Genomic DNA, 23187 nt, shown 5'->3' with positions numbered 1-23187 from the left:
GACAGGATGAGTTGGCCTCTCCAACTGAAACAGTAATTATGTTTAATGGTCCTTTAATCTGTCCATCAGGCAGGAGGTGAGCGGCCGGGTCAGCCTAAAGTGTTTCGGGCGTCACGGCGTGTCACAGTGCAGTCAGAAGGGCGAGGTGCTCCACGAGGAGTGCCAGGACTGCTCGCCTCGCCACACAACATCTGCAGGTCCCCCTCCAACACACACATTAGTCAACGAATCATCCACCTACCGACCTCCTCCTGCATTAAAAAAAAAAAAAAAAACCCAACAAAAACAAAAATGCTTACAGCTGGACTATGAAGCGGCGGCGAGAGATAAACAGGCTCCCTCAATAGCTATGAAGAGAGCAAATGAGTGAGCAAAAGTGTGGGCATCTCAAAAGTTTGATGTAATTTGCTAAAATTTTAATCACCCAGGATATGATGGGTACATTACACCCTCTGCTCTGGTGAGAATTCCAAAGTATTGTGTCCAGCTGGTGCCCTGGCTCTCCGCCATCACCATTAATCTGCACCTCTGAAAGGATTTCTTAAAGAATCACAACTAATGAAAGCTGGATCGGAGCTCCGCTGATTCCGGTTGACATCATAAGTCCCAGGTCATGTCCCTTACATACCTCGGCAGCCCCGTGCACAGGCAGAGCATTCCAAGATGGCACTGGGTCAATCCCAATAGTAATAGCAGAGACACGGGGCCCATACAAAAACAAGGGTGAACAAATAGTACCTTTGTACCCAGAGTCATTTGCACCCAGCTCAGGCGCTTGGCTATCTCAGAGCTTGGCAGATAGAGCTCCCAGTCCCTGCTATGCATCTGCACTTGTGCTGTATTTGTTATCTTGGACAAGCATTCTCCCTCACCGTTTCACTGGCCAAATAGAGAGGGGGGAGAAAACGAATCACTCCTAGACCTACTCCTGTTGTTCCTTCAGCTGTCAACACTTCTCACAGACTTCACCCCCGCCTAGCCACATCGATACAGAGAAGTGACTGCCGTTTGCTTTATGATTGCCTTGTTTTATTCTCTCGGCCGGGCTTTTTCCTCAGCCTTCACAGCTCTAATCAGAAAGCCTCGCCTGGACAACAGAGGCATTGTCTCTTAAACTGAAAGAAGCTGTGGATCAGTGAATCCCTTTCCATTTTCCCACTTTATTAGCCCGCCGGCACACCACTGTTTATACTAGAGGGTATTCTGTGTTTGCTAAGAACAATTACAGTATGAAAAATGATCCGTCAATGCCATCTATCAGGCCAGAGTTGACAGGAATCCTATAGACAGGGCAGCCATTCGTCCCCCGCTCCCCATCTCTGGGGTCCCATGCTTTAGTATCCATGACAACATGCAAGCCACTTGCCACGCTTGCCACTTCACAGTGAGAGATGAGCGCCCGTGAGGGGCTTTGAAAATTAGCCTTTGACACCCCGTGTTCCACTGCGCTCCCACCCTCCTCGCATGCAGTCCAGACCCTTTGGGGAGGCCTCGGAACAATCCCGATCCTTCTCCGCATTCAGCCTCACACAAACAAAAGCAGACTCTGCGCGCTACTATAAACATACTTCTTTAGGGTCTCGCGGTGTCAGTTTTATTGTTCCTGAGCTATATGATTCTCAACATTAACCTCACAGCTACATTACCTACCCGCCAATGGAAATGAAAGAGAAGCACGACTCGGCCGGCATCCATAAAAACGGGGTGAAAAATACAACGGCTGGAACTGAAAGGCTGAGAGGTGCCTGACTGCACATGAGCTGCCAGCACATTACCAGACAGATCCAGCTGTTTGACCCCTCCGCTCCCCATTTCTTAAATGACTTTGTGAAAAAGTTACATCTGTCAAAAAATACAGATTTGCTTTTTCACCATGCAGATGGACTAGTGAACTGTAACAAACTACTGTAGAACTACATGGCATTTTGTACATGCAGTGCTTTTGCAATAAACTACAATACTTCTTTTAATGATGCCATAATGTCCATGTCTACATTCAAATCATTGATTGTTTTGGCTTACTTGTTTGTGGGAGTTTTTTTGCATGACCAAAAATACTGTTAAAGTTTACTTTAAGTTTAGACTACAAGTCACGGCTGCGTTTGGTAAAATGTGGCATTCGGCAGAGTTCCCATAACCTTGGAGTGTAAGGAGTGTCTTGTGGAAACAAAACAAAAGCTCCTATGTTGTTATAGTTCAAAGTAGACAAGAGACATCGGTGCCAAATTGTAAATATAGATAAATATGACTATAATATACTTTACAGTACCTTCATGTTTTAGCAGTAAAAACACTTTATTAAGATTACAGTAGGTGCCATGTAAAATAGAAGCTAGCAATCTAGCTGCCAGTACAATTATTTAATCTGATTATTGCGAGATATCAACAGATCAATGTCCAAAAGTTCCATAAAATTCTCAAACGCGACTGCAAACACTTAAAGTGACTAAGTGAGTTAAGTCTAAGAGATGCTGTTCCCATTTGACTCCCAGACACACCTCTTTGGGGTTGTGTTTATGCCATAAAACCACACTTGGCAGCTGAGGATCATATTACTAGCGTGAAAGAAACAAACAAAGCTGTGCAAACGTGGTGCGCTGTCAGAAGCAACGGTTTTAACGGCTTGTGATTAATCATATTTGGAGAAACATTAAAGGGAAAAGGAGGGAAACTGGCTCCAGCACTAGGAGGTAAGGGTGTCAACTGATATAACCCACCACTGACATCAAGCAGAGCCAGCTAGCTCATTGATGTGGCAGCGTCTCATTTTCACCAGTTTGGAAGCAGACAGTTTTGCAGTGCCTTGCGGTTCTTAATTATCTTCCGACTTTGTCTAATTCAATCAACACAACTCAGATCTAGCTGCGAAATGGCACTCACATCCCCTCAAGCTCAGCAAGTCAAAAAACACTGAATAAGTGGAACAGTCAAACTGACAAAATGGCATAGCACATGAGAAATAACTGTTATTTTATCTCCCGGGTTGAGACCTCATCCACAGCAGAGGGGATGAGGGGAGGCTGGGAGAGCATCCAATCAGCTTTTTGTTTTTGGTTACAAGGCTGCGTTCAGGGGGGGGAAACACAGGAGTCGAGCGCTTTGATGACGCTGCAGATGCCGCCTTGCTGAGCACTGTGAGATCACCGCGTTAGCCGAGACTCTTGAGGTCCCTTTGCTCGGATGCTTCCTCGCGAATCTAATATCCTGTTAACACAATTGCATCCAACTATGTTGTCATGTGTCAGGACAGTACTCTCTTTCAGCCGTCCTCCTCGCAACCATACATTTTTAATCGACAACAAGACAAACACATGCGCAGACCCACAATGGGAGAATTTAAAAGGTCATTAGGGATTAAATTGCTTCCTAATTTGCCATTTTAAAAGCGAACGACATAACGAGAGGAGGTGGGGAGGCCAAACCCGATCCCCACCGAAATCCTTTTCCACATTACCTCCATTCCCACCCATTTCACCTCCCATCTAATTCCAAGGGCCACAGCATTATTAGATTTTGACATTATTAGCCCAAATAGCAGAGAGGCCCCACTGTCATTATAAAGCCTTTACTTTTTGCGCTGACTGCCAAATCTGTTTTGCACCAGCTACACACTGCCAAACCCAACAATGGCAGATTAGTGAAGCCCTTCTCTTGTTGCAGCAGAGGTTAATATAAAGTGACAGGGCTAAGTCCGCTCCGATTAAGTATGCTGAGAGATATTACGGCAGTTTGTTACATCAGATCGTTATTGGATTAAACAGCATGCACAACAATGAAAGTTTAATTTTAATTTTCAGCAGGAATATAAAATAGGCTCTAAGAGCGCTCCTGTCAGAACAAAGGCAGTATTACAATACCTTCTTGTTTTTGCCCCCCCGCCTCCCCGTTTGCCATTTCTGGAGTGGCAGACATGAGAAAATATGATGGTAAGTGAGGATGTCAACCTTTAGGGGTTTTTTTTCCTCCCAGAAGTTAATGCATTATTTATAAACCAACAAAATTCAAATGCACTTCACAAACCAGGAAAAAAAGCATAAGGGAATACAGCAGGTATCAGAAATAGTATGAGTAATATAATTCTCATAATCTTCCTTACTGTTTATTGGTCGGGTCATCTACTGCGGTGCTGCTTGCAGCGATAGCCCAGTTGGCCAATGCATTGTTAGCTCTGCAAGAGGTCACTGCACCTGACCAATAAGCTGTTATTAATCCTCAGAGTCATCCATTAGGCATCCAATTTTTATGACCCTCTTTTTTATTAGATGTGCTATCAGCTGTCCATACCTGACAGAATTATGGACCTCCTCATCTTCCTTTTCCCAGAAGATGTTGGGCCAGGTAGACTGAACCTGAAGCCAGGGTAGCAGGTAGTGTGGGGCTGAACCTGAGCAGTCTCCTGGGGTGTTCCCCCACTGTCCCGTTACCACCGATAAATCTCTGTGCTTTACGATTAGGTACATAAAAAGAGTCATAGATCTGAACGGTAAATAAGAGCTTGTCAGTGGGGCTGACGCCAAGCCCAGCTCCTCCCCCACCTCCTCCTCTGCCAGATAGTCCCTGTGTACCCCAGCCATCAGACTGCTGCTATTGAGCTGGGGCTAAAAAGGCTCCAATAAATAAGCCTGATATTTCCCTCTGGACTTCTACGGTGCCACCCTGAAGCATGCTTGCATACACTGAACAAACAAACAAAACAAAAAAAATAAAGTTCCCGCATCAGAAACTGGACTGCCTGGACAATAACAGAGGTTTATTTCTTGTTTTTCAAATTCAGAAAAGTATTGAAAAATATTAAGTACTCTCTGCCTGTAATTACTCCTCTCAGATAGAAAAGGAAGTCAATGGATCAATCCATCTCAAGTATATTCAAACTGTATGCTGGACTCCTTTTAATGGACCTTCAATCCATACTTGCAATTAAGCATGCAAAATCTCCCATTAAGTAACTCCATTTACAGTGTATTTACTCTAGAGCTGTTTGGGTTTTTTCTTAGAGTGTCTTCCACGAGGCTGAGATTGCAGCAGCGAGATGACCTGAGGGAGGCCTGATGGTCTCAAAATGCACTCGCACAAAGACGGACACTTCCTCTGCAGCGCCAGCTAATCATTGTTGCCGATTTCGTTTACACTGTTCCAAAACGACTCCCTGAATGACCACCTTCGCATATTAAACAGACAAACAGACAATAGGGACAGACTGTTAGAGGACATGAGAGCAGCTAAACACCAGCAATGTCATGACAGTCTGGGGAGAGGCAGACTCATAATGCTGTATGTACAAATGGGAATCTACCGGGTGATTGATAGCATATTAAACAGAATTGTGTTACTGCCTATCCACTGCACATTTTGACAAGGCACCTGCAAAACTGTTTTCAACATACATCAGCACCTATTCAGCATAACTGCATATAAAGTGCACTACATCTCTCTGTACCAGGGAAAAAAAGGCTATCAGTAGAAATAGGTCTAGAGAGGAAAGCAGAGAAAGTGCATGGCTACAGGCATGCAATCAACTAAGAATTCAAAATCTCGCCCAGTTTATACAGTTCTATAATCAGAGAGCAAAGAAGGAAAACAACGCCATTGGCGGCGCACCAAAGAGATTCAAAACATTTTCATTAGTGAGCAAAAAATAAGTACTTCTTACAGAGAGCATTGCTTCTTTTTGCATAAGTTTGATGTTTAAGAAGGAAGATTAGATGGAGGACAGGGGGTTTTATGTCAAGTCTAAGCTCTGCAAGAGCCTTTCTCACTAGTTACACCATCTGATTAGGACTCTTGTTATCCCGAGTGTTTCATCCATCGAATGGAAACTGGAGCATCAAAAATATAAAGCAAAAATAAAGCTGTAACAAGTAACTGTAACCCAAGTTGATTATATCCAGGGCAGGGTAATGCAGAAACGTCAGGTTACTCTTGGTTGTGCGCTCCATTAAAAATATATAAAGTCAGAAACATTTCTACATAGGGCTATATCGGATGACGATGTAAAAACGTCTATCATTTCATTTTACGCTATAGTTTGTTTCTTGGTGTCGCAAAATAAACTGTTTACGGCAATATTTTTTCATGGTTTTGATGGTCACTGTAGTGGCTATATTAATTTATTAAAGTTCTCTCTTTCTCTTATATTTAATATAACCACACAATGGACGGACAAGCCTGTTTTTATGTGTTGTGGTTAGCAACAACGACGGTAACAGCATCGCGTGTCCGCTTGTTTATGTTCCACATAAACCTTTCACAATAAAGCTCAAGATCCTGTTGAGACTTTTCAAAATAAACTGAATCACGTGAAAGAGCAGATTATTTACGGATGAGAAGTAAAAAAAGAGCCGCCAGGTGCTAAAAAATAAACCTTAGACTCAAAGGTTAGAACAGGCTTTTCCCCGCAGCACGCCGTGTAATAAATACTCACAAAGAAAACGTCGGCCGTTACAACTTATGTCTAAAAATGTACCGTTTCATGCATCGGTTAAAACACTTGACTCCAGCTACATGACGCGCAGCTGGAAACACTTCCCGCAAGTCGAGCTGCCCGAGATTCACAGAATTTACAGAAAATGTTACATTTTTGTGATTTATATCGTTATCGGGATGATAGAATTCTTATATCGGGATATGAAATTTTGGTCATATCGCACAGCCCTATTTCTACGCTGACATTAAGGAACAGCCTGGCAATTCAGGGCTGCATGGTGGTGCACAAATATTACGACGCAAGGAAGCATCACAGCGCTGGTTTTAAGCAACCGTATGTCAGTGTGTACTTATACAACTATGTGCCAGTGTTGCATTGCCATAATGCCAACAAGCCACACTAACACCATCTTGGTAATAAGGCAGGCATGTCACCAAGTCATGCCAGTGCCATTTGCCAATATTTTGAATAAGTCAATATGCCATTCGGTGTGTCCTTATGTCATATATCACAGTCAATATGCCAGCAAAGCAGTGGGACCCAGATCCCTATGGAGGCCAGTGCAATGACAGCAACATCATTACATCATGATATGGTCAATATGTCAAAATGTCATTATGTCACGATATGCTCAATATACAAATATGTAAATAAGCCAAAATGTCATTATGTCAGTACAGCGGTAAGTCATTATGTGAGTGTGATATCATTACGCCAAAGGGTCACTGCAATGATGCCCATGTCATTACACTGTGATACAAATTAGAGGATAATATCATGCCAGTGTATGCCACGTTATGTCAGTATCTCATAATACCACCGATTCGACACGCAATGATGCCAGTATGTTGTGAAACTACTGTGCACGTGGCACAGTGCCATGTTATCATGTAAAAGCAGAAAAATATTTCACCTTCTGTGTCTGTCAATCTGTAAATAGCATTTATATCTGTTTGTATATATGCACAATGCAGTTCTTCTATAGAAAAAAACAACCTGACAAACCTCAATGTCAGCCTTTGTAAATGGAATTTAGTCACTGCTTGCCGAGCTACGTCCTAGGAATCTTACTGTTTTTGTCCAGCCACCCACTCCACTGCTTACTCTACCTACAGTCAGTGTTTAGAACTGTGAAGAGAATATGTTCCCTCTGATTTTAGTCTATTGTCTTTTTATCCTTGTAGCTAGAATTTTCGTCTTTGTTTTGCGTTTTCCTCCCTCTCCCATCACCTTCTGTCTTCTTTTGTCCTTCTACTCCACATCACCTGCTCAGTCTTTTAGCTTCTGTGACCATGAATTAGTCTAGAACTTGTACATACATAATCATACTATGCTTATAATTATTTAAACTTTGATTAACTGATTTAATCCAGTCAGCAGAGAACACTATTGATTCGATAAGATATTGCATGATCTGGTCTATTGCATACTTTGAAAAGAATGCCGTGTGAGCAAATGTATACCTTTCAATATATTTGAAACTTTTTTTATATGCTTGCTTTTGATTTTGACATGTTTGTTAACTTCATGTTTCCAGTACACACTCGGTTATTTAGAGTGCGTTACCGAGCAAGGCTGTGTCAACTTCCTCTCATAAATGCCACGCTACATATTAAAGTTTCAAGAATTTATAGCATTTATATTTATAGCATTTATATTTCAAATGTTAATAATAAAAAAAAGGCAGGTAATGCTGCAGCCCACTGTAAACATTTTCATTCTCAACATACACGTCTTTGAAGCGATCACACAAATAATATTGGGAGTCGGGTGTTTAAAGACCAGATGTGCAAAAATGAGGTGCACTCTGAAGAAGGATGATCCCCCCATAATTCTGCCTACATATCGAGTCATAACTAGACATCATCAGCAGTTGCAGAGAGGTTCTGAACATTAAGTTTATGGGCTCCTCATTATTTAACATGTTAGGGTCTCCCCACAGCCCAATGAAATTTTGATGGCAGTATTACAGCTAGTTTGTTGGCTCTTCACTCCTACTCACTACTTAGGCAGATGTAAATGTGTAAGAGATGTCTCTTTGGACAGACCAGACCCATGTTTCACACAGGAAAAGATACTAGACTAATCCACCTTTCTGCTCTGATGTGAATTCATATTCGATGTGATCTTCCAAAGAGTCTGATCAGAGAGCACTGGATGTTGGTTGTTGCTGTTGTTACAAGCCTCGGTCTGGACAGGCCCAGGACTGCAGTGGTGCAATGATCTGCCTAAGCCATTTCCTGCCTTCCCATCTACATAGTGTAAAAAACAAACATTCCTGTAAATAAAGATGGCTGTCCAACAACTGTCTTCCCAGCGACAATGCTATTGACCATAGTCAGATGCTCCACTGATTAAAAATTGATCCATTTTGAAAAATCTAATCAACTGAATAGGTTTCCTTCATACGTGGGGTGGGGTTAGGTGCTTTTGTTGAGGGGGTTGCAGAGGGGGGGGGAATTGAGCAGCTGCTGACACAGGGAGGGAGACCTGTTATTAACCCCTGCACCACCACGCAGCCCCGTGCACCCTGATCCCCACTTCACCTCCCCCTGCGCCCCGGGACCAGACAGGGACCAGACGGTCTGAATTATTCAGCAGTCTGAGAGAAGCTCCGGCCACTTGGCCTATTAATGCCTGACAGTAGAGGCTAGTGGCTCTAATGGCCAGCCTGGAGAAGCCCCAGTTCCCAGTGGATGCGAGAAGGGCTGCTAACGCTAGGCTTCAGGGGATGTGAGAGTGAATTCATCAGAGGCCGAGGTCGCGGCAGGTTAATGATGCCGCACGTCTAGACGGACGCTGGACTCACACCCTGCCCAAAAGGCAGCGGGGAATGGGGGTGGGATGCAATAATATTTTTATCTTTGAAGGAGAACCAGCCCTGCAATATTAAGTCTTGAGGCTTATTTATGAAGGAGCGGCGTTGTTGACTTTGGCCATGATCCGCAATTGACTTGAGGGTGTCCCTTTAAAAATAACAGAGAACAATGAATATCTCCAATCCTGCTGATATGACTCGGCTTCATGTTATGTTCCGGTAGTCCTCCTGTTATTTAGTGCTAAATGAAAAGGAAGCATGAAGAGTAGCATTTATCACAAATGGATAAAATGTACAGACGTAGCTGAACAACGTTCATAACAGAGAGATTAAACAACTGTCGGCACAACCCAACTCTGATTACTCGCTAACCCTTATCATCATTGCACAAACAATGCCAACAGCTGGAGAGGCCCCTCAACTCTAACACAAAGTCACTCTGTAATCAGGGCATCTCCCCCAGAGAGAAAAGGGGATGACGCTCAGGGTGCGACTCATTTGGGAGCAGCTCAGCTGCCATGCGCTCCATCGCCGTGGTGATCGTATGCATCCGCTCGGTGCCTCGGAAGATGTAAACAAAAAAATAAACGCAGGACCAATGAAAGATATTACCCCCTGGGTGCAGCGTGGAGGATCCAGTCAACAACTGCCGAGTATATGATCCGTGTGGCGTCTACCTGGAGATTCCTAATAGAGGAAGCTCTCAGACAAACAGTAATCATTTTTGCACTCAGTCATCATTCACTGTGAGGACAAACACATTATGAAGTCCAGGCAGAGAGGCAGAGGAAGGTATTCTTATTATCATCCACTAGAGATTTATACACTTCAAGGTTGAGTTCTTTGAGTGAGTGGGCTCGATCAGTCTGATGAAGCGCAATGAGTTTAGCCTTCAGTGGGTACTATATGTACCTGACTGTATGGCCACACAACAGAACAGCTCTTCCCTTATTCAGGATGCCAAGCGCTATTACTGTTGAGGTCAACATCGCTGCCATGATTGCGCCAAACCAAGGGCATCCTGCAGAAGGCTACCGAGGGGACACAGACACACTCCGCGCCCATTTGCACAAATGTAATTTCCCACCATCTCCCCTCACTCAAGGTGACCAAGCACATAACTCAGAGACCCATGTGAGATGATCCTGATGGACTTGTCGCAGCAGAGAGTGGCTTGCATTAAAACAATCTTGCCAAAGCGTGCAGAAAAAAAGCTTCTTCGAGAAACTGTGAGCGCAAACAGAGGAGCAAAGCAATTATTTTGCTTGGCCAGAGCTAAAAATCATATGCTTATCATACAGAAAGCCTGAATTGCAGTCTAAATATTGGTACTGCATTAATAGTCAATTGGATGATTTCCATACAGTGTCAAGCGGAGATGAAAGTAATGTAAAGATATAAATTCCTGTGAGGTCTGTGCAGACCTCCTGCAGTGAAGGAGAATGAGAAGACTGTCCACTTCACATGCGTGTCCTCTGACTTCTCCCTCCTCCACCACCACCTTAGCCACATTCCAGTTCCTCAGGCATACTGTTCCTCCTGCCGCATACAGCAAAAGCCTGGAGCAATGTTTAGCTAAACCTGCTGGCCTACGTAGGCAGTGAGAGTCCCCAGAGGGCTGAACAATCAGACAATTTCAAGATCATGAAGCATTAAACCAATTCCGGCAGGGTACACTAATTAAACAGCCGAGCCCGGCACAGCCAACCAATCCCCACAGAGCAATTAAATCCATCCCCTCTAAAACACTGTGGAACCTGTCTGGGGAAAACTGCCGAGAAGTGAGAGAGCGAGAAAGAGGGAGAACGATAGAGTGTGGGGGGAGTGAGGGGTAGGAGGAAAATATCATAAAATTCATCTGGAAAAAAAACTATAGGGGGAATGCAGCAGGAGGCTAACAAGGGAAATTGAAAAAAGCGAGTCTCAATTCACTTCTTTGTTCTTTCCTCTATTTTTTGTCATTAATATTCAAAATGTCTGCCTTTATTCTCAGACGAGGAGGTGTGTGTGGGGGGGTGACCACATTTAAATTCAAAAATAGTGACCCTGTTGCGATCAAAAGTTGCATATTTAATTAAGATTACAAGGTCTGGAAAGCACTCGTGAGACTGAAGGGAAAGACAGAATAGCCTCAAGGCCTATATTACACACCGGCAGAGCTGCTAACACAGTTGCAAACCCTAATCAATACCCCGATGCTCTCCTCCACGAAAGTAAATGAACAGGTGACAATGGAAGCATGACATCACTGGGCTTTTCAGGGAACAACAAAGCTTGAGAAAGTGAGAGGCAGGAAGCAGCGGAAAGATTAAAAGTGATTTCTGGGTAGCTCCCACACGCCAGAAAAATAAATGCATTTGTTAACCTGTATAATTGGCGATATTAATAACTTATGATTAAAAAAAGAAAAGAAGGGCAATCTCCTTTCCCAACAATCTTATGGTTAGGTGAAGCAAATTCTCCCACTGTTTACCCATTTCTCCAGAGTGGCTCGGACAAAGTGCAAGTGTATTTTGGCGGTGCTGAAGAGGAGCAGAGAACACCACAGGGGTATGACTGTAGTGGAAGCAAACCAGAGGTGTGGACAGGGAGGCAGACCTGCTCTTTTCTCTCCCCCGACTGAGGCGACGTATAAATCAAGAGCCGAGCTTCACGTCTCCACTTCCTGTTCCTCTCCATTAAAAATGATAAACTGTACCTCTTGAAGCCGCTCGCTCGCTTTAGGGTCCCGGTCTGCACCTTCCTGGTGGAAGAAGCGGGCAGAGTGCGCGGCTCAGATTTATTCCATCCCCTCCCATTGTTGGAGATGAATAAGGGAGTAATTAACTGTGTGGGGGTAGCAGCTGCACAAAGACGAGACCGGCTAACACAACAAGCCCGATCCATCTGCTTTTGCTATAACACACCTTTTGTGTTATTTTGATAAATAAGAGCACATCTGCTTAGTAATAACAAATGCTGCTTTAATACTCAAAAGACTGTCTTTCGTGGTTCTTCTCTCTTCCCACTTAAATGAGGACAAATGGGCCTTACAAATCGGTGGCATGTATAAGACTAGTATTCCTCCAGTCTGGTAAACACACTCTGAGCACTGGCACATAATGAGAGTGGCTGAGATCCCCGAAGACAACCTGGAGAAGGTTAGTGAAGCATTGATCTCATGAGTGCGCGCCGGGGCACCCTTCACACCACGCAAACCCACGTTACCAGACAACCAGCATCAGAACACAGAAAAACCTGGCAGCTGCACATTTGGAGGGTTAAAAACAAAACAAAAATGTGTTTTTTCTTCCTTCATGAAGGACAAAATGGACAATAGGGGAATAAACTACAGCAACTGAAACCCTCCCAAATACAGCTGAGGCACGTTATTTAGAGAGATGGAGACACAGAGAGAGCGAGAGAGAGAGAGAGGGCAGCAGGATTCATTGTAAGCCTAGTAAAATGAACAAGAAAGGACTGCTGCTCAATACGTCTGCAGTGGCGTCAGACAGTCAAAACAAATAAAGCCAAGGCCGCGGTGGAGAAACGCAGCTCAATATGGACTTACTGGGCAGGGGACTGGCTGTCAGCAGGGAGAGGACACAGCTTTATACCAATGCCGATGAGCCATTAGCTCTCTCCTCCCGATGCTTCCGCCTGCCTCACTGCGAGCGAAGAAGAGGCTGCCCTACCGCCATGGAGCCATCCTCCAGCACACTAATGTGTCCCTGAAGTTTTGTTAAAGCTGGTTATTTACTCCTGCAAAACAATTGCTCCAGCCTAGGGGCAGCAGTATGAAGAACACACTGCTATGAAAAATCTGGCGTCTCTTGCTATGAAGCACTGTCAACTACCAAGGGGGTGTTCTTGTTGAAACATTGGAAGTACTGTGTTTTTTTATGTTTTTACCCACAATACCACACGAGAGAAAACAGCTAATATGCATAACTTCAAGAAGGTAGCAAATTACAACACAGGTAAATGGAAAAAAATCTTAGTAGTCATTAGCCACAGTAATTTGGGATCAGTGCTATGAAATCATGTGTGAGGTATGTCAATTTCTGTTGCTGTGACTGAAAAGGGTCTACTCACATAACACACACACACACACTCGCATGTGCACACGCGCACACTTTCTCACTTACCTCTAGTGGTATCTATTCTTGGAGATAGGGAAGATTCAGAGACTCAAAACCTGAGTGAATAAAAGCAAACCTTTCTTTGGTAGAAAATACTTCCAATAAAAAATACATTTAAAAAATTACAAATCACTCAGGGAAAGGTTGTGTTTTCTAAGCCCAACCTTAGACCACCATACCTCCATATTACAGTTCTGCATCACACAGCATTTCAGTCGCTGAGCGCAGCGCCTCATAAAATTTGTCACAATCCTCTAAGCAAGGTTGAGGCAAAAAAAAACATCTGGCACAAGTCATTTAACAATAGTGTCATTACATAGTTTGTCCAGCAGAGCAACCTCAGATCCATTATTTAAAACGCTTCTTTACTTTCAGTACTGCAGCTGCCCTTACAAATGACTCCCAGCAAACACGCCTGAAACAGACAAATCATCTCCAAAACTGGTCAAAGTATGGCACCAAAAACACCACCACAGGCACACGGATGTGGACGTCTTTAGCCAGAGAAATCAAGAAATACCAATCAGATTAAAACAATGAAAAAATAAAATGTGTGTCTTTTTTTTTTCAGTAAAACTATATATGACTGACAACTAATTTGGTTACTAAATGGTTGTGAACAGCTCTGTGTACACAGACTAGCATTAATGAGCCTGTTTATTTAAACATAGAACTTTTAAGTCATCTTTGTCTGTGACTACTTGAAGTCCGGAGCCAGCTAATTATTATTCCATGTCGAAAGTTTCACAGGACTGCAAACATACAACTGGGATATATGACTTCGTCACATTCACCACAAAGGATTGTGGGCCAGAATAGCCAGGAAGGCACGCTGGAAAATGCAAAAACAAAAGCATTACATATGACATACTGGGACCAGTGTTAACAATAACCATCATAATGGAAGTAGTACACCTTAACACTGGTTGACACCTGCCATAATACTACTAAAAGTGCAAAAAAAAGACATGAGAGAGACTCTACCTGCACCAGAATTTTTTTTTTTACCCAATTCAATTGCAAACTAATAGACCGACTCCTTCGTAATGCCGCTTAGTGCCATTTTAACAGCGTCTTGACAGACCAAAGTCGCCAAGATGGGAGCTGACTGCAAGTGTTCACAGACCTGGTTCCCATCTTCAAAGCATTTCAAAGACAGAAAAATCACAAGTTCATTGCCTATGGTCGCGATAATTCTGGTTGTGCTGCAGTGTCCAACCACTGTTTTCCCTGTGATTGTAGCATAATTGGAAACTCTAAACTGCCCATAGGTGTGAATGCAGAAGTGAATGTGAGTGTGAATGGTTGTCTGTGTCCATGTGTTAGCCCTGCAACACACTGGCAACCTGTCCAGGGTGCACCCTGCCTCTCGCCCTAAGACACACACAGCTGGGATGGGCTCCAGCCCCCCCCATCACCCTGAAAAAGGATAAGCGGAAGCGAATGGATGGATGGATGGAGCATAAACAGCACATATGAAATATTTAATGGCATATTGAAAAAAAAACTGATGCTACTAACATACATACAGCATGCTAGCATCAGTACTGGAATGGTTTAGACTACAAGAATCATTAATTTCATAGTATGTCTTTTCTTGCTTAAGTGCTGTGAGCAGCGACGCACTCAGTGCTGCCAGTAGTGGCTGGAGGCTTCGCTACCGCATTGCTACTAAACGCTTTCGTACGGATGATGAAATGTGTGATTTCCAAAAGACGGAGATAAACTATGAGGCATAAAATAGTAGAGATAGATTGCAGATGTCATTTTTCTCCTCAAAGCTATAAAGACTGCGAAGGACATCACAATCAACTCCACTTTCCGTGGAGGAGCTATTTGAGAACGGTACTATGTTTGTAGCTGGTATTATCCAAACCTTTCATTTTACAGCTTTCAGGACATCTCAAGTTTACATAAACAGTAACATCATCACACCAGGGCTTATCAACCAAGAAAAAGGGAAACAGTCTGCAAACAGGAGCCCAAGCAAGGCAAAATGATTGGATAGGTATGGAAATCTACTTGAAGGAAGGTCAAAGTGATTAAGCTGACATTAATGACAGGCCTAGTCTTCCTGTGAGAATGCTCACCGTAGCTGTCTCTAAACCCATTTGTCATTCTGCTTCCAACGCTGAAGCATCTGCTTTGAAGTCTCTACCACTAATGCTACACAGAGAGGTTAAACAGCTTAATGCTGAAGTCTGTTTCACTCCTCTCGCTCTCTAATGTTCCTCTCCGTTTTATGTACCGGGGGTTATGGCTCTTGGATTTCACATCTCAATTTGCTCCAGATAGTCGTGTAAAAGCTCCCCTTCTTTCTTATTTGCTTTGTTGTCACTGTCAAAAGGAAGACAGGGGCAAGCTGAAGGATACCGGGGACCGTGACAGGCATGCCCCACCCATCGATTCACAGAAGTGGGAATAACAAAACCGCGTTAAGAAATGTTTATATGAGAGGCGAGCACAAGTGAGCTGGCTTTTAGGTTTGCACTTAATCTTGCAAAGATTTGAAAGACAAGTCTTGAAAAATGAGCTAATGAGCACTTTTAGCAGCCACCGTGGAGGTCAGCTTCAAATCCTTTTACATCAATCGCGGTATGTGAATAAAATGATACAGCCATTATGATAAATAACACAAGATCTGAGGCGCTCTGGACTTACTCTCCACTACAATGAGATTATGGTGACGCATGTGACATTAACAATATCTGCAAACAAATATATGAAAGCATGAATGAAAGGGAGACAGAGACCGATTTTCACAGCCAATTTGAGATTGCAGGGTGTGTGTGTGTGTGCGTGCGTGTGTGGAGGAGCTACTGGCAAACAGCACACAGAGCAGGCTGGCAGCGGAGGCAGCCAGGCTCACAGGCTGCAAAGCAATTTCACTGTTTGGCAATACTGTTGTCTCTGTGTGTGGATTAGAGCTGACACCAGAGCAACTGAGTCATGCTAAATGTAGTACAATCACAAGCTTTTGTTCCTGATCTAAAACCCCGCTGCCTCTTCGATTCATGCAAGAGAATTTGGAAACAACGCTGAGAAACGGTAACAAATAAGCAGAGTATTATTTCACCATATGAGCACAGCGTTGCGACATTACTAAAAAAAAAAAAATCAACAGAGGGATTACAGTGACTGGTAGTAAAGGCACAGAGCCCAAGTTTGCTGAAGGAAAATCTAATTGGCCTTTTAAGTCGGCTTTGACGATAGCCTTTTCTCCGACTTCTCAAAGGGCAATTAAAGGTAACATTATGTGTGATAACTAAACAAACCGTGACTGTAATCAAGCTGCATTTCCACCTGGTTTCACCACGGCTTCTCATCGCCAGACCATCCAAAAACACTCTCTTACTCCTCAGGTACCACACTGGCCCAGAGTTGCTTCTGAGCCTGGCAGGACCTGGCAGGACAGACCCTGACCCGTCCTTTTCATGCTCGCCCACGGAAATGCCATCTGGCTGGTGTGAATGATTACCACAGCAACGGCCGGGTGACCTGCAGCCAGCAGGAACCAAGGTCACTCCACCTCAGCACTTCGCACTTTCCCTGCCCTCTTTTCATCAGCCTGCAGGTGAATTATTCATCCTGTGCAACTCAAGAGGCACAAATCCACTGCACAAACACTGAAAAAAAAAAAACACCGCACACTCGGTTTACTGATATAATAACTTGTAATGAGAAAATAAATGTTCCAGTGTGAACTGTTCAAATAAATAGCTTGCAGTTGTACTCTGCTAGAGCAAAAACTCGGGTTCTATATGGGAATAGATGGCGAAACGGCTGTAATGATTTTACATTACCGGAGCTGCTTTCTGCAGGATAATGTGATCAAATTTGTGGAAAAATATTAAAGGTTTCGGGGTTAAAAAAAACCGAATAGAAGAAGAAAAGATTAATTTTCAACACGGCCACAACTTTCATCACATGCATGCGTGCAATGAGTTTTAACACTCTAATGAGTGCACCTATCACAGGTGCTAAAATACAAGACAGGTAGCAACATATGGATCTCAGCTTAGTTGCTGTCTAACACACCTGTATTTCTGCCTTTGCACACAATGACCTGTTTCCACCTGATTGCCTTATTGTTTATAATATGCACCGCATACTTATAGTTCAAATGCCATCTACCTTCAAGGCATTCACTACTAGAGGTGTTATTTATTAATAAGCTGATAATAAACGACCTGAAAGGGATTTACTACTTTATAGCAAAGGGTGCCTCATTTAACAAGTATGAGTTAACACTTTTCTACAGGCACCATGAATTTAACTTATACAGCTGGTTATTATAAGCCTTATTATCATCAGTTACCGAATGGGGGCTTCCATTTTTATTATATACCGCCACATTAGTGGTCCTGACAGAGGGCATCCTTAAGGGGCACTTTACATTTAGCTCCTCGCCTACTGAGACGCATTTAATAATAATAATAATATATATATATATATATATATATATATATATATATATATATATATATATATATATATTGCATGTATACGTCTATCATAAATCTGGTGCCGTGGTGACATGGTGAGAGCCAGCAGGGAGGACGCTGCATGAAGCCGCCAACAACAATAGCTCCCTCGCCCCTCTGGATCCCCAGCCTGGATGTGTGAGAGGTGTCCAGCGGCCGGGAGCTGGAATAACACTCGACCAACCGGAGAGCCACTAAGATCTGATTTCTGCTCCTCGGCAGGCTTTTCCGACAGAGCCGGACTGCCATGCCCCTGTCATCTCTCATGTTACAGAACATCAGTCAAACGGCAGAGACGGTGCCCTTGCGCCGGCCGAGGCTGATTTACAAACATTAGCGGGGAATACAATTACACAGCTTCCCCCGGCCGAGCAGCCCTATGCGGCTTCAGGATGGAGAGAGAGAGGGGGGAGAAGAGAGGAGCAGGGGTGGGGGGCGGAGTGGACACTGAAAACAGCGTTTAGCTTTCCTCAACCTTATTTCAACGTTTGCTTCCAGGACCAGGAGCGAGCTACGAGCCCGTCAGCGCCGTGCTTCATAAATCCAACTTTGAGTTTGAGTGGCTCAAGCTGTAGCCAAAGGCTACGGAGGCTGACATGCTATTTAACGGGACTACATGTTATGGCTGTGATACAAACAAACCGCTCACCTGCCACATTCTCCTCGCTATTAATCACAAACATTTTGGTGCCAGCGACATGACAGTCCAAAAATTTTTTAAAAAATTAAAAGAAAAAGAAAAAGGTCGTCTGTGAACCGCGAATAAACGCTGTGTGAATGTAGCCTAACAGTAGTCTACTGTGTCAATACAGCCCAAACACTAGTCCGCACATTAAATATTTTATCATAATAAAAATGTCCGAGCAAAATAACTAAATTAACTTTCCACGTCACACTTAAAAACTTCCCGACATGCAAATCCTTCGGAGCAGAAAATGTAAAATTCAAAGAAATGCACTGTAGCCTGCTGAAAGGTGCAGCAGCAACGCAACGACCGTCGACACAAACCGCATAAAACATTAAGCTGGGAGAAAAAGTTACAGCCTACGTCCAAGGACAGCGATTCGGAGGCGCATTAAAAGTTTCCGTACATGTAAGTACGGCTGTGCTCGTCGCGGACAATAATGAGTAAAAAAAAAAAGAAGAAGAAGAAGAAGAAGAAAAGCTAATGCATAAACATCAGTGCTGTCCGCGGTGCTGATCCCAGATCGGTGTGGCACAGAAGGCTGTGCTGCTCCGCGGTCGCTCCACCGCTGATCAATGATTGAACTGAACAAAGGCAGGAGAGGGATCAATTTCTAATAACTATCAATGCAAACAGCGCTTCCTTTCGCTTCACGTCCGCCCAAAACAAGCAAGCACACCCCGGAGTACAGTAGCAAGGCATACCGCTGAAAAATAAAGCGAGAAAGGTGAGAATAGCACTAACCTGCAGCCGCCGTAGATCAAATTTCTTCCAATATTGAAACATCGATCCTACATCGGCGGCCATCTTGGGGGATATTGAGGAGATTTTTTTCAGCGGCTGCAATAAATATGTGGGCTGGATTCCCCCTCGTTAAACAACGTTTACGATCACCGGTCCCACTTTTTAAAAAAAGTAACGGAGAGACTTAGCACGAGAGTCCGCACGTATGTTTGACAAGTCTGCCAACATGTCTTTTGTTGGAGTAGGAATTTAAAAAAAAAAAAAAAAAAAAGTAGAGTTGTTCTTTTTTCTGGAAAAGTGCCCACGTCTTAAAAAAAGAAGAAAAAGAATAAGAACAAAATGTATCCGTGCCTCTGTCCCCGACATTAACTGGACAATTGCACTTGATTTCGCTTAGGCAAAGTTATCAATAGTGACGAAAAAGCCCGAGTTTGATCAATAGTGTCTGGAAAAGGAAAGGAGATGATGTGCAGATTAGTGGAGTTCTGGGAATTTAGCCAAGCCTACTTTTTTTTTAGCGTGTTTATTACACGAGCACATGGGACTGACTAATTAGAGGCAGAGTTGCAAATTAGAATGGGCTACATTATCGATACGTGTAGTCCAACTATTATTAGAATGCCACTTATCAGTCCGCATGTCGCCTTCTTGTCGTGCAAATTAGAGCAAACTTGCGCATTATGAAACTCTTCCTCCACATTTAAAGGAAAATGTACACAAAGATGAACATTTCAATCATGTTTTTACGCTATTTTCCCAAATCACTTTCTGATGGCAGACAGTTACTGTCAAAAGTTCAATCCCACATTTGTTATTAAACATTCCACATGATCTACTACTTACACTATTTTTACCATATTTGGATTTTCTTCTGGATCAATTTCTATAGAATAGAAATGAGCCACTGTGACTTGGTGGCTATTGAGTTTAATCGTGCATTCACATTAAGAGGAGCAAATTAGGACGTAAACGCGCTCACTGTAAGACTATAAAAACATAACGATGGATTTTAGGAAATTGGCTCGTTTCCTATTACTGACAGCAGAATGCTGGGAAGAGTTAAACTGTCACAAAATCGACTGTCTAACTGACTATAGCATGAGGGTGCTCTTTGTCTACTTAAAATAACTCATTCCTCTGGTCTGGAGATGCTGCTGTACTGCTACAACACTGGAGTCGGGTGCTCCCCCTGCTGACACCACAGAGTCAGAAGGAAGGTTATGTGCGGATGGGCTTTGTGTGATTCCTTGCACAGGTAAAACCCAAATGGTTTGCACCACGTAGCTTCTCGCTCATATATCCCTTATATGAAAAATCAGTCCCAGTTAGAAAATTAAATTCTCTCGAGTCATAATCTAAGCACCTCCAGGGACGATGACATATTTCTCTGCCACAGACAAACACCTTAGGGGGAGAGCGAAGGGAAATTATTAAAAGTTTTGCTTATTGCATTTTATTTCTGGCTCTAGGGTGAGGCTAAAGTGATGGATTCATATGTAAGAAGGAAGGTAGTTATCAGAAAACCAGCATTCACAGTTGAGCTATAGAAAACACTGTGATTCTTATAACTCATTAGGATGTATGAAAAACGTAATGAATACATTGAGAACCAGCAGCGGTCCCAGCTTGATGATGTTGAATCGTCCTCTGTTGTCATTCTGACATATTTAGAATGCATATATATATATATATGATTTATTCTTATTTACATTTGAGGAGAGAAATAAATCTCAGAGACACACACACACAGGTGTAGATTTCAATATCTGTGTCATTTCACCCCCACCGCAATGAAAAAAACAAAACAAAACCTGAAAGTAGCAGAGGAGTTACTGAGGAAGAGAACCACGGGAACGTCACTCAGAAAAGGAATGCCTCCCAAAAAGTCTGTTTTTTAACCCCCAAAATACAAGAATGAATTATATGTTAATGCAATTCTTCAAACACAGTTATAACCACCGCATGCAAACACACATATTTAAAGACACACAGCGTTGTGGTCTCAGTCAGCAGCTCTGCAGCATCTTCTGTGACACCTTAGATACAGGCAACAGCAGATTTATCTGACAGAGCAAAACAAGAGATCTGATATATTGTCTCAAAAAGTTGTTTGTTTGTTTTTCTTTATTATAAAATGCTGCTGTGGGCCTTTATCGTTTTCATTCAACCTGATTAGCACAGATGATATGTACATGATCTCAAAAATGAGGGGTTGATATATCAAAATGAATGAATTTATCAGTGGCATAGAGGTAGCCTGATATCAGACACCCTGACTCTCATGTCTGAAAGCACACAAGCACAGAAGACCGTGTCTAGCTTAGCAAGGATGCCACTAAATGAGAAAAGCTGAGAATGATTATTTGAAAGCAAGACGGAAAGCCGCTGAGGTCCCAGCATACGTTGAAGTGTGAGCTGCAGCCTGATGATTGTGTTTTCCTTTACATAAATAAACTGATGCAGAAAATGCACAAATTGGAGCATGAAAGTGTAAGGAAAATAAGTGTACGATGCTCCAAATTTCAGGGGAAAGGACACCACCCCAATGTGTCCTCCCTGTGAACCCCGAGCCAACAGGAGTGAGAATGAAGCCCACCTCTGATCAAGCACACTTCACTAAGTAAGGACATAAAGTTCGTATGGAACACACACACATTCTTAGATGAATCTTTTACGTTTTCTCTGTGCACAATCGCCTGCTCACGCTAGAGAAATTCTATCTGCCAGCAGATATAATAAATTGTTTTCAATCACAGACATTTTCCAGTGCCAGCCAGGAACACTGTTCTGGCTCACCAGGAACATATAGAGAGAGGCCAGGCTCTGCAGGGACCCAGCTGGACTTAAATGTGGCTCCAGTTGCTGAGACTGTGTCTGTCAAGGTCCCTAAATCCAAATTCAGCCGTTTGAAAAATTGCTCAATCTCACAGCCTCAATCAGCTCTGAATATAATCTTGACCCCACGTTCACCACCATCATCAACAAAGCACTACGGGCCTCTTCCAGTAACCCGCGTCACCTCATTCAAATTAATACATTCTTCTGTAAAAGCTTAATCTAAAAAGAAATCCACAGTTACTTAAAATGAGGACTGTGTGCACAGATGGGAACAATAAAATCATAGCTTTGATGAGGTCGCTGAATGAGGCATTTCTTTGAAAATGCTGACAGTATATTTAATAAAGTGTCAGCTTTTTGATGAATGATAGCAGCTTCTCCGAGCTTGTTTGGTGATTTTATTACGGATTAAAAGCTCCACCTAAGTCTCAGTCGGAAGAGGAGAGTGTCTCACGCACGTTTCTGCAGCTACTCTGATAATAATTCACTGGAGATTCATTTTAGATGAATCGAACATTTATCAGTGTGATCAGAATACCTATATGTTAATGGTGTTTTACCATTTATAGAGAGAGATGAAAAAACAGAAAGATGGCCTGTGCACGCTGCTGAGAACCTTCGGCTGTGCTCAGCAGGAGCAAGGTTAAGGGTTATAACTGTAGCCTGTTTTATTTAAATACGCATTTAACCATTTTCTTAACCCCTCACCCTATCCTATACAATGCCTATCCTAGCCGTCACTGGCTGAGAATCATGGTGCTCTCTGAATAGGGTTTCCATCACAGGGCTAACATCCACACCCATGGCCAGTCTTAGAATCACCAGTCGAGCAAACGTACACATCTTTGGCTGTGAGGAACGTTCAAATGCTCATCTCTAAAATGCAGTGATGCTGACTGCTTTCAGGGCAATGCAGTGGTGTAGTAGTTAATGCTGTTGCCTAATGTCATTTTCTGGTCTAAAATCTGTGTGGTATACCTAAATTACATATAGTGCATGAATAAATCCTGGCATAAATGTGTGTATGAAGAGCTTTGAGTGGTCAGTAAGATTTCTTTTAAAGTGCTATATAA

The 23187-nt window shown here is 43.0% G+C and overlaps 1 protein-coding gene across 3 annotated transcripts in view; it reads right to left on the bottom strand.

Annotated features, from left to right (window-relative positions):
- Positions 1 to 19339, bottom strand: part of cux2b (cut-like homeobox 2b) — a 99088-nt gene extending 79749 nt beyond the window's left edge. The window contains exons 1-2 of one of the 3 annotated variants that reach the window (XM_035910636.2): positions 19277 to 19301; positions 13370 to 13419 (exon numbers count right to left, since the gene is read on the bottom strand). Coding sequence is in view for 2 of the 3 variants with exons in the window: in XM_006797512.3 (XP_006797575.1) it covers positions 19277 to 19339 (63 nt within the window). In the remaining variant the exon portion in view is untranslated. Of the gene's footprint in view, positions 1 to 13369; positions 13420 to 18496; positions 18607 to 19276 lie in introns of those variants that run through there. The other 2 variants (XM_006797512.3, XM_006797513.3) reach the window with 2 other exon arrangements.
- Between the last annotated feature and the right edge of the window lie 3848 nt (positions 19340 to 23187).

Source organism: Neolamprologus brichardi, chromosome 12 (assembly GCF_056152115.1).
Source record: "Neolamprologus brichardi isolate AB-2024 chromosome 12, ASM5615211v1, whole genome shotgun sequence".
In the NCBI taxonomy this organism is placed as follows: Eukaryota; Metazoa; Chordata; class Actinopteri; order Cichliformes; family Cichlidae; genus Neolamprologus; species Neolamprologus brichardi.
This window is presented reverse-complemented; position numbering and strand designations above follow the sequence as displayed.